General features: G+C 53.6%; 1 protein-coding gene across 6 annotated transcripts in view; it reads right to left on the bottom strand.

Annotated features, from left to right (window-relative positions):
* Positions 1 to 12,225, bottom strand: part of RNF44 (ring finger protein 44) — a 17,882-nt gene extending 5,657 nt beyond the window's left edge. The window contains exon 1 of one of the 6 annotated variants that reach the window (XM_047778049.1): positions 12,181 to 12,225. Coding sequence is in view for 2 of the 6 variants with exons in the window: in XM_047778043.1 (XP_047633999.1) it covers positions 32 to 61 (30 nt within the window). In the remaining 4 variants the exon portion in view is untranslated. Of the gene's footprint in view, positions 1 to 31; positions 745 to 4,839; positions 5,598 to 5,645; positions 5,955 to 11,972; positions 12,112 to 12,180 lie in introns of those variants that run through there. The other 5 variants (XM_047778048.1, XM_047778046.1, XM_047778047.1 and 2 more) reach the window with 5 other exon arrangements.
* Positions 12,226 to 12,322: the final 97 nt, after the last annotated feature.

Genomic DNA, 12,322 nt, shown 5'->3' with positions numbered 1-12,322 from the left:
GGTTGGGGAGACAGAATCAAACTTCTGTCACCTGGTTCCAGAGGCCACTGATGTCCACCATGCCTCTGTGCTCTCCATGGTTTAGGCCTGACACACCAGGGTCAGGCTTGGCCTGCAGGGAGCCTAGGTTTTTGTTTCCTGTTGTGTGAAAATGAGATCAGTGTCCCCCTCAGGGTTTAAATTCAGAGGACTGGCCAGCATGTTTCCAGGCCAGGTGGCTCTTGTATGGCTCCCTCAGGATGGGGTTCCCAGGGAACCTTGTCCTGGTGTGGGGGTCTACAACTCTGACCTCCAGGTAACTGGGGTTCCTGTGGGGACTCCAGCTTCCTCCCTTCCATCTGGTTGGCTCAAGATGGATTTCAACAAGGCCTGGGCCACAGTTCTCTTCCACCATTAGCAGATGAGTGGTCCCGACAGGGTTTCTGCCCTTGGGGGTTCCCAGTTCGTGACAAGTCAGTACTGTTGTCTCTTGACATCCAGGGAGATTGGTTCCAGGACCACACCCCTTCCAACAGAGACCAAAATCTGAGACTGCTTAAATCCCTTATATAAAGTGGTGTAACAGGTACATATAACCTACATGCATCCGCCCATGGATCTTAAATCAATTCTAGATTACTCATGATACCCAGTCAATGTAAAGGCTATGTAAACACAATGTAAATGTTACATAAGTGGCAAATTCAAGTTTTGCTTTTTGCAACTTTACGGAATATTTCCCCCCAAAATCTTTTCTTTTCTTTCTTTCTTTCCTTCCTTCCTTTCTTTCTGCATACCTGTAGCATGTGTAAATTCCTGGGCCAGGGATTGAACCCATGTCACAGCAGTGGCCAGAGCTGCTACAGTGACAACGCTGGATCCTTAACCCATTGTGCCACAAGGGAACTCCATTTCCAAATGTTTTCAATGTTCAGTTGGTTCAGTCCATGGATGTGGAACTCACGGGTACAGATGGCTAATGATATACTTTCTTTCCATAGCCTGTTTCCACAGTGCCTACCCAGGTGGGACTTCACCTACTCTTCATGGAAAGTACTGTTAGCTCCACTGGGAAAGGACTTGTCCAAGGCCCCACAGTGAGTGTCAAAGCTGGGAGGTGGGCTGACTACAAGCCTCTTGCTGTACCCTGCTGTCAGTGGGTAGGGGTTTAGCTCAAGGGTTTTGGCAGGAGGCGATGAAGGAAGTCAGCCTCTGGTGGACTGGTGGGTCTGGCCTGCAGCCAGGTTCTTACTAGGGGGATGGGGAGGCTGACAAAACTGACCCAAACAGCTCCCGAGTGGGAGGTGGGGCTTGCTGAGAAAAAAAGAGGAAGCAAGAACTTAAACCTAAGGGAGGAAGTGGAGTGGGAGTGGGGTGGGGGAAGAGCTGGGGTCCAGGTAGGGGGACCATTCATTAACTTCAGGGGTTGAAGTGAGGCCCTGGCAGGGAAAGCTCTGGGACCTGTCAGGCCCTGCAGAGCTGAAGGGTGCATCCAACAGGACTAGCCTTTGACAGTTCTGGCAACAGGGAGTCCCACCTCCAGCTAACAAAACTCCTATGCTTCCTTCATGCCCAGCTTTACGTGTTGCCTCCCTGCTGACACAGCTAAGGAACCGGTGTACTGTCTCAACACCATGTTCCTTCCTGCCAACAGCTGGAAGAATACTTCCTCTGGGTAGGGCTTTACATGCATGGGTCCTAACACTCAAAATAAGCCTGAAATGGAGGTTCTTCTCCACCTGCTAAGACAGCACAGGGCCAAGGCCACAGCCGGGAAGTGGGAGAGCTGGAATTCATACTTCTCCCACCCAACTTGGGCTTTAGCACTTGGCAGAGGGGTGGGCAGGGCCCAGTGACCAGCCCGTGTCCAGCACAGGGTAGGCCTGATGTGGTAAATGCACACTGGAGAGCCGATTACATAGATTTAAGGCCACAGTCTAGCAGCAGTGAAGTTAGCACCAATGATTAAAAACTGGAAGATTACATAAAAATCTGGCCTTGGATTGGGGGGAGGGCAGAAAATCTGATACCACTGGGCCCTCATTTCTGCTTTCCCCGCCTCCAACATGAGCTTTCTCTCCAAGCCAGCCAGGCCCATTCCCTGCCAGCCCACCATGGGTAACAACTGGCTTCGTGACCCCTGGTGTGGGTCAAGTGCATATCCTTACACACATATCCTTACACAGCCTCCTTGATTCCTGCTGATAATCCAGTGGAGCAAACAAAGACTCAGAGGAAACCCCCAAATAAGTGAACACAACAGACTCCTGGCCCACCCCAGAGCTTTTGGATCAGAATCTTTGGAGGGCTGGAAAACAAGGGCAACTGAGATTTTTACCAAATTCCCCAGCAGTTTCCTACAGCACAGGCAGGTGCCAGAGAACTGCAGCTCTAACAGACCCCAGAGATCCCAGGAGCCCACAGTCCTGCCTATGAGGAATGTTAATAAGACCTATAATACTTCCCTCCAAAGTAGGGATACTGAGGCTCAGGGAGGTGGGGTCCAAGGCCAGTCAGTTGGAGCTGTGCATGCAGTGGCCTCAACTGCTCCTCTTGTGCCAGGCTGTCTGGCTAAAGTCTGGGTGGCTCAAGGGTGTGGAACCACAGAGGCCCAGGCCCATGGGAATCTGCTCTGCAGAGACTAGCCGCTTCAAAGACACCCACTTCTCAGAAAAGGGAAGTGGCAAGGAGCTGAGAAACCCAACCACCAGACAGAAAGCCTCTAGCTGTGGCCGATGGTGCCAAAGGTGAGTGCCAACCCTTGCATTCTTTTTTTTTTTTGCTTTTTAGGGGAACACTTAGGGCATATGGAAGTTCCCAGGCTAGGGGTCGAATCGGAGCTACAGCTGCCAACCCACACCACAGCCATGCAACTCAGGATCCAAGCCACATCTGCGACCTACACCACAGCTCATGGCTGGATCCCTGATCCACTGCGAGAGGCCAGGGATTGAACTCTTGTCCTCATGGATATTAGTTGGATTTGTTTCTGCTGAGCTGCAACGGGAACTCCTCAACCCCTGCATTCTGACATGTGATACCCTGACTTCTGGCCAGTCTTAGCTGAAGATCTGGCACACTGCTTTGCCTCTCTGAGCCTCAGCTTACTCATCTGTAAAGTGGGAAAAGCCCAATAATCACCTCCCAGTGGACTGGTGAGGACTGCTCAAAGGCCACAGCAGTGATTTGTAATGAAAGCTTAGGTGAGAATGATCACTTTCAGAAATAGGACAGGCTGACCTCTACCCCCACCCTCCATGCAGAAATCAAGTGCCACTTCAAGGTCTACAGGAGGCAGCTGGGAGATACGCTTTCCTTGGGTAATACCCCAGCTGGTAAGGGAGTGGGCCCTGGTTCCTGAATGGGAACAGAGATGGCCCAGGGGGAATACACACACTTCATAGTTGAGGAAATGGAGATCCAGAGAAAGGAAGTAACTTGCTCCAGACCACAAACCCAGAGAGGGACAGAATTAGTCCTAGCTGGTCTGTTAGGCCTCCATTCCCCAACACCTGACTCTCACTACCATCAGCAGCCCATAGAACTAACCCCAATTCTAAAGGAGATCAAGAGAACTTTCTCTTTCAGGCATCCTGACTAGCCCTGCTATGAAGAGGAGCAAGTGAGGCCCAGAGTTGTTGCTAGTAACTTGCTCAAGGTCAAACAGCAAGGGTGCCCAGGTGGCCACTATCTATTTTGCCTTTCACCACTCCTCTGCTGAGCTGGGCTCTCAATCAGGTCTGTATAAACAGGTCTTGAGGGTCTCATCCCTAAATCTGATCCTGCCCAGAAGCAGGGACTGCACCTTGCATCCAGCCTCCCCCAGGAGGCTGCTAACTCCCTACTTCCCAGTGCTCCAAGCAGCTATTCCCGTCCTGGTCTAGGGAGACCCTGCCATATCCTTTGGCCTTGGGGGCTGTCAGCAGGAACAGGGGGTTGTTTTGCAAATATGCCAAGTCAGGCCTTGAGAACAGGGGCAGACTCAGGCTGACTGTGAAGCTCCCTTCCCTCCCACCACCCCCCAAAAGAGGCAGGCTGGGCCCAGCACTGCCTGGTGGGCAAACAGAGCTCCCCAACTGTGGTGGCTGGAGGCAGCAGAGGGCAGGACCACTGGGCTGGAAGCTAAGAGACCCTGGCCAGCCCAGACTCCCTGGATGACCTTGGTCAAGGAAATCTCTGCTTTTGTGAGCCTCAGTTGCCACAACTGTAAAATGGGGGTGGAAACCTCTCCCTCCGGGAGCTCCCAAATAAAGCCAGAAAGACTCAGAAAACCAGGTGGTCTCATTAGTCGGGGAGGAAACCTGTGTTCCTGGGCTGGCGCTCCCCTCCTCAGAGTGGGCCAGGCGCAGGTTTTGGGGTCTGGGGAGATTCCTCAGCCATCCGTCCCTGGGGATGGGGCGGGGGCTGTTGTGCGGATACTCGACTAGAGAGGGCCCTCCTTCGTCCCCGTCTCACTTCTTTGTGCCGAGCTTGGGGGTGGGGTGGGGGGGACATCGGGGGCTGGAGGCCAGACTGCGGCGTCGGGACCAGAGCGCTGTGACTTTAAGAGCCGAGGATCCCGGACCATGTGCTCGGCGTGAGACAAAAGCAACAACAAAGGAAGTGGCGGCGGCAGGGGGAGGGGGCGGCTCCTTCCTCTCCAACCGCAGCGCTCAGGCTCTAGAGAGACTCGGCCTGGTCTTCGGGGCGCTGGGGGTGGGGAGGGGTCCCGGGTTCTAGAGGCCTAGCGATCCCCCTCCGGACGGCCCGTGATTAACTCCTGCGGAGCCAGCTAGACCACAGCCCCAGTCCCAGGGGAGGGGGGACAGGAGTTCCAGGGATGCGGAAATTAGGAGCTGGGGGGTTCTGGTCCCGACTCACCTTCGGCCACCTGGCCACACGTTGACTCCTTTGTTCCCGATCTAGGACGGCCAAGGTGGGCAGGGGGCGGGGGGGTGGAGTGTGCAGCCTGGACCCTTTAAGAGCCCCCGCCCTGCGAAACAATGTGCTCCTTTCCCCACCCCCCGGTCCGGGGGCAGTCCGGCTCCTTCCGGGGCCCTCTTTCTTTGTTGTCCGTCCGCCAAGAGTCTGCCTCGCGAGGCCCACGCGCGGTCAGTCTCTCGGCTCAGGCCCTCAGAGAGCGGGAGACGGCGGCAGGACACTGCTGGGTTTGCGCAGCTGCCGGAGGCTGGCCCTTTAAGAACTGTCCGCGGCGGCAGCGGAATGTAACAAACCCCACATTTGATTCACAACATTCGAAGCGGCGGGGTCGCGCGCCGGGCGGGAGGGGGGAGCGCGGGAACGCGCCGGGAGGTTCCGGCAAACAGTAGCTGGCTGCTGCCCGCGAGGGCCCCGCCCCTTATAAAGAGCTCCTCCCTGCGGGGGCACTCAGAGCCAATCACTCGCAGCGACTCGGCACGTGATTAGTGGGCCGCCATCTTAGGCAGATTTTTTTTTTTTTTTAAACCCTCTTTCTCGCCCCCACCTTCTCACTTAAAGTGACCGCAGCCATCACAGGCAAGGGGCGGGGCCGTACGCCCCTTAAAGATGGAAGACACTGGGGTGGGCAAGATAGACTGACTGCAACTCTAACTTGCTAGGCAAACTCGCAAACCACTCGTACTCCTGAGGCTGTTTCCTTGCCGGAAAAAATGGGTCCCGCACGGAGATCTGCAGCCCGGACTTACTGTGTCATGGTTCCCTCCTCGGGATGGGGCGGCGCCCGGGACACCGAAGTGCAATGGAGCCGACCTTGAGACCTTGAACGGAGCAGGAGCGGCCTCTTAAGCTAGTCCGAGTGGTTAGGAAGGCGCTAACAGCCCTGGGTTGGCAACCTCTCCGGAGATGATGTCAACCCCGAGAGCTACTGCGCCGAAATGACATCATGGCCTGGGCTCCAGGCATCGCCTTGTTTATACTACGCGGTGGCTTTAAAAAGCTGGGACAGCCTGGATTACCCAACGAACCAATAATGGACAACCCATGCAAATAAGCTAACGCTTAGCGGAAAAGTGGACTGGCCCGGTGTGCGCTGACGTCACAGAGATATTTAACCGCCCCGCCCCCAACGTGGCCAGGGAAAGGGGCGGGGAACAAGTTGAAGCTTGAGCAGCCGTGGTCCCGCGCTCTAATTGCTCTAGGCAAGGCCTAGGAGAGCTCCCTTCTAGGGGGATTGGGGAAGCTAAACCCAATGAAATCTTTAGTTTTCTTCTGTACTCTTCCTAGCAACTACGAGACTGATTACTACACCCTGCCCACTTTACAGATGGCCAAAAAAAAATCAAGAGGGACGCGTCACTCACCCTAGGTCATACAGCTAGGAGGAGGTGCTGAGAAGATACTTGAATCCAAGCAAAAGCCAAGCTTCGTTTTCCTTAGCCTCGATGCCTCCCCATTTGTATTTAAGCAAAAAACAAAACAAAACGGCAACAACAAAAAACCCAGTAATACTTAAAATATTCATAAGCTGGGAATAGGCCAAATAAAATAAGCATACAGCCAATAACTGATTCCTCTGTATGAAGCTGCACTGACATAGGGCTACATCCAAGACAGCCCTAAACAAGATACCAGCACAAAGTGTTAGACAGTTGTTAAGACTGTGTGTGGTGGGGCTGCTGTGTGTGTGTGTGAGAGAGAGAGATTTTCTATGCTGCTTTGGTGTATTTCATTATCTCAAGTTTAAAAATTCAGAAGTTCCCATTGTGGCTCAGAGGTAACAAACCCAACTAGTATCCATGAGGATTCGGGTTCGATCCCTGGCCTCGCTCAGTGGGTTAAGGATCTGGTATTGTCATGAGCTGTGGTGTAGGTTGAAGATGCAACTGGGATCCTGTGGTGCTATGGCTGTGGTGTAGGCCCACAGCTACAGCTCTGATTCGACCCCTAGCCTGGGAACTTCCATATGCCATGGTTGGACATAGCAAGACAAAAAGAAAAACAGAAAAAAATTAAAAATTGAAAGCAAGATACTGAACAGCGCCTAACAGTATCAGTGTTTTAAAAAATTGGATATATACAGTATCTGCATAGGATATTTCTATAGGGATATACAGGAGACTGATTTATATACAGGGAGACTGGGCGAGAGCACTGGATCAGGAGAACATATTTTTTATTGTATACACTTTTGTACACTTGGATTCCGACTAGTATCCATGAGGATGATAGTTCAATCCCTGGTCTTGCTCAGTGGGTTGGTGATCTGGCATTGCTGTCAGCTGTGGTGTACATCGCAGATGAGGCTTGGATCCCATGTTGCTGTGGCTGTGGTGTAGGCAGGTAGCTGTAGCTCTGATTCTACCCCTAGCCTGGGAACTTCCATATGCCACAGGTGTGGCCCTAAAAAAAAAAAAAAAAAAAAAGCTAATAAATAAATAAATAAAAACCTTATACAGTATAACCTACCGAAAATTCTAAAGAAAATTCCTGTAAAAGAGGTTTTTTTTGTTTTTGTTTTGTTTTTTTTTTTTGGTCTCTTTGCTATTTCTTTGGGCCGCTCCCGCGGCATATGGAGGTTCCCAGGCCAGGGGTCGAATTGGAGCTGTAGCCGCCAGCCTACGCCAGAGCCACAGCAACGCAGGATCCGAGATGCATCTGCAACCTACACCACAGCTCATGGCAACACTGGATTGTTAACCCACTCAGCAAGGGCAGGGACCGAACCCGCAACCTCATGGTTCCTAGTTGGATTCGTTAACCACTGCGCCACGACGGGAACTCCTAAAAGAGTATTTTTAATTTTTTTTTTCTTTTTGCTTTTTCAGGGCCGCACCTTTGGCATATGGAAGTTCCCAGGCTAGGGGCTGAATGGGAGCTGTAGCTGCTGGCCTACACCACAGCCACAGCAATGCCAGATCCTTAACCCACTGAGTGAGGCCAGGGATCAAACCCTCATCTTCATGGATACTAGTGGGGTTGGTAACCTGCTAAGCCACAATGGGAACTCCTGTTTTAAGTATTTTAAGCCATAAAAAACTTTTGTTCCTTTATAGAGTTAGAAATCCTCCTTTAGGAAGGTATCCACTGGAAACAATCCAGAAGTTTGGGGAACAGACACGTTTATCCAAGTGTTTAGACCAGCAACAGTCACACCACACTGTGAATGTGCAGCCAGCAATGCAATAACTAAAGATGGCATCCACATGCTGTTTGCAGATCTCTAAGGATAGAAGGTCAAATACACGACATAGTGCCTCAGATGTTACCTGGAATGCCAAACTCTACCCATCACAGTTAACCTATGCATACATGAGAATAAATGGGAATACCTTTCTCTAACCATTTCCTTATCATCAACCCCCCCTTCTTCTAAATCCCTCGAAAACTTTTATTTTTCTCATCCTATAAAGGCAATCAGAAAATCCTTCTCACACACAAAGGGGCTTGCACTGTGAAAACCACCCGCTGCTTGCCTGTGTAAGGATAGAACTTGCAGTGGCTCCCTAATACCCAGCTTGGGCGTGACACTTAGTAAGACAAACTTCCCCCACCAAACTTTTTGGGCTCACCTCTCGGCAGCCTCTCTCCCACGACCATGGTAGTGCTCCTTCTGGCCCTTCCCTGCCTGCGAGGCCCTCTCTCTTCCTTTCTACCAATCCATTCCTCTTCTCTGTTTCCTGAGGCTCTGCTCTCATTTCATCTTTTACAGGAAGCTGTCAAGTCTCTAGCTTGTAAGAACTCCCCTATCTCTGACCTCAGACCTACCTGCACCCTGACCTTTTCTTCATGCCATTTAATTTGCACACAGCCCTGCCATGACTGTTTCCTGCCTCAATAATCTCTTCCTGGCCTGAGAGGACTCAGTATTTGTAAGTGCCCTAACACCCAGCCTTCACTGAGGCAGACACCACAGGGGTCACCAGTCTCATATTATGGGTGAGCATGTGAGGCTCAAGGTGGTGAAGCGACTTGACCAAGGCCCCAGTGTGAGAAGCCCGTACCACTCCCCACCCTCAGAAAGCGACTCTAGCTACTACTCCCCAATCCAGTCGCTGCTTCGAAACCACCAAGCCCCTGACTGTGCCATTCTCTCAGCCTAAAATGTCCCCAACACCTCCTACTCACCTCTGGCCAAAGCCTGCTCAACCTTTGGGGCTCAGCTCAAAGGCTGCCTCCTCGAAGCCTCTCCTGGGCTGTCTTCTGGCTTCCTTAGTATATAGCATGGCTGTTATCAACCGCATAAGGACAGCACAAGGTATTGCCATGGGACTGCTGCCTCTATTCCCAGCAGTGGGTGCCCAAGGAAGGGGTTCTGGAGTGCCCTTCCTTGCCCCTGATGCTTCAGGGCCAGGAAGGCCCTACCCTGCCTTTGCTCATGCCTGACTCTGTGGGAGGCCTTCAGTAAATCCCCGCAGCCCCTCAGGGTTCCCCCCAGGGCCAGAGGCCAATAATGCATCCCCTCTGTTCTTTTGGCCACACCCAAGGCATATGGAAGCTCTAGGGCCTGTGCCACCGCAGACAACTTGGGATCCTTAACCCACTACACCACAGTGGGAACTCCAACACATCTCCTGACCTGAAAAAACTCCCTGGGCACAGGCAGGATCTCTCTGGAGCAAGTGGGAAAGAGGATTAATTTTACCAGATTTCCCAGAGAAGCCAGAAATCTGGACTTTCCTCTCAGGCTCACTGACAAGTCTTATGCTTTGGAACCCCAATGTGGGCCTGTGGTCTGCATACCTACTGTGTGCCTCATTCTTATCACTCTACTCCGCCCCCACCCTTGAAGGCAGGTTCTGTTACTTTCTTACAGATGAGGAAAATGGCTCAGGAAGTGTGGCCCAGTAGGCTCTAGCAACCACAGGTGGGGGTGGTTTACTCCCGCCCAGGCATCTGCCTCGAAATTCTGTGGAGAAATGAGGGTTCTAGAGTTTCCTGCATGATCTGGGCAAGTCCCACCCTGATCACCATCTCATTGGTCCTCCCAATGACCTAGGAGCTACGTACCAGTGTTTGCTCTATTTTACAGATGAGGAAGCTTGAGAAAGAGGGGAATATGACTCGCCCACTGTCACAGAGCCTCCAAGGGGCAAACCTGGGGTCGCATGTTAATCTAACATTAAACTTGACTCATACAACACAAACACCAAGACAGGGTCCCCAAGCGTTGCTCAATAATCAAAAGCACAGATGTCCTTGGGGCAGGAGACCTTGAAGGCCCCTGAGACAGGTGGCTCCAAATCACAGAGTGGAAGAGTGGCAGAGAAGGATGCAAATCTTAGTCCCTGGAGTGCAAAGCACTGGATGCTACATTCCAGCTTCCACCCCCAAGCCTCCTCCGCAGATGGGAGGGATTCTGCACAAGCAGGAAGAAGGCGGGGTCACGGGTTCCTGCTGGGGCCCTCCCCTGCTCCACCAGCCTACCTAAGAGCCTGGACAGCTGGCTGCCTCCTTCCCTACATCATGGTCAGAAAGTACTCCACTCTTTTCTTCTAAGACCCCCTCAAAACCTCCTCCAGATGCAGGGGCAGTAGCCTTCCAAAGACGAGCTGGCAGAACAGAGACTGAAAGACCATCCAGGGACACACAGCACAGCCTAGTAGCTCAGAGCACGGACCTCCCAGTGACCACAGAGCAACAGACCTGAGTCCAGAGTCTCATACTCTAGGATGGGGACTGATAGGCTCCCTGCCAAGTCCTCTCTGCTCAGGGCAGGGAGGCACCCTGAACATCCCTGAGCCCCAAGCTCTGGCTCCCCTAAAAAGTAGAAGTTGTCTGTGCATAGGGTGGGAGGATGGGGTGTGTGTGTGAAGGTGTTTCCAGGACTGGGCTCAGGTCTGCAGCCCTCTGGCACCAGCTCTGAGACTTGGTCAGCCATGTGGCCTCACTCCAGTTATACGTTCTCAGTCTGTCATCTATAAAATCAGGATGATGAGGACACTACTGATAGATATTTACTGAGCACTTAGTGTGTGGAGCAATGCTGTTCATCTCCTATAGGCTACTGAGGCGGCAGGCATACAACGATGGTTAAAAACAGAGCCTCTGAAACCAGCCCACCTGAGCTTGGACCCTGGCTCTGCCTTTCACCAGCTTGGTGACCTTGAGGAAGTCATCGCCTCTGTGAGTCTGCCCAGGTGTAAAATGGGAGTGACTGTACCTACCTCAGTGACTCATTAGTGGCTCTGACGGTGTGTGAACCTTCTGTGGTACCTGCCTGACTTTCTGGGTCAGGGTCTGAACTTGAATGCTTGAGGTTTGAGGGTATGGCATTGGGAGGGGCTCCCATTTCTGACTCCCTCCCCTCTGTAGGTCTCACCACTGGATCTCAGAGGGTCTGCAGAGGAAGGAGCAGGTACTGTCACATCATCCAAAGATGAAAATCGGGGGCTGCGAGAGTGGGGAAGCCTGGCAAATCCAGAGAGATGAGTCCAATCGAATTCTCCGTTTTCCCTCCATCTTAAGTGTCTTGCCTACTCCAAGGTCAGCTTCCTACGCCCACATCGCCTTCTAGGCCCCCGGCAACATCTCCACTCGGGCTCAAAGGCCCTCAGCTGTGTGACCTTGGCAAGACACAGACCCTCTGGAACGCCCACCTTTCTACACCCTCAAAGTAGTAACGACGCAGCTGGCATGCTGTGGTCTGTTCCTCAGAGGCACAGCCACTCCGGGGCAGGGTTCGGGTCGCTCTGGATTCCAGCGACTGGGATATGGAGCACTGGAAAAGTGTTTGGGACAGACGTGACGAGACCAAAGAGCTGCTCTGCCTGGACGCCAGGGCCCCCGCCGAAGCCGAAACCCGCCAGCGGATGTGAGAGGGGCATGCGCGGGACGCAGGGCACGCTGGGACTTGCTGTCCCCAGGCGCTCCGCATACTGGGGCACTTGGACCTGGCGGGCGAAGGGGCTCTGGCGCCAGGTTCGGGGACAACGAGCTGTGGCCCTGCGGAGGCAGGCAGCGGCCTCACTGGAAGTCCCTGCGCTACCCTGCCAGCCCGCGGCCGCCCCCTATCGCTCCGTCCTCGCTGGCCCCGCGCCTGGGGAGCACGGCGAAGGGTTCAGGCCGGGGGTTACCTGGGGCCGCGGCGGGGCTCCACCCCCACCGAGCGGCCGGCGCGTCGCTCCCGCTGCAGCCGGGGGTCCCGGTCCCGCTACGGCTCGAACGCCGCCGGCCGCGGCAGCCCCTCAGGCCTCACAGGCCCCACACAGTGGAACCGTCCACGGACTTCTTCACCTGGGCGCGCGCGCCCGCGCGCGCGCGGAGCCCACACCAGCTGCGTACCTTTACCCTCGCTCCCGCGCGCGCGTGTGGAAGTACCTGGACTACACCAAACGCGCGGGAGCGGAGGGTGGGAGGAGGCGGGGCGTGATTCGGCCACGCCCATTCGGTGTCCAGCCGCAAAGGGCGCGCAAGGACGAAGCGT

This window comes from Phacochoerus africanus, chromosome 4, assembly GCF_016906955.1.
Source record: "Phacochoerus africanus isolate WHEZ1 chromosome 4, ROS_Pafr_v1, whole genome shotgun sequence".
In the NCBI taxonomy this organism is placed as follows: domain Eukaryota; kingdom Metazoa; phylum Chordata; class Mammalia; order Artiodactyla; family Suidae; genus Phacochoerus; species Phacochoerus africanus.
Note: the sequence above shows the minus strand (reverse complement) of the source record. Positions and strands in the feature narration are given on the sequence as shown.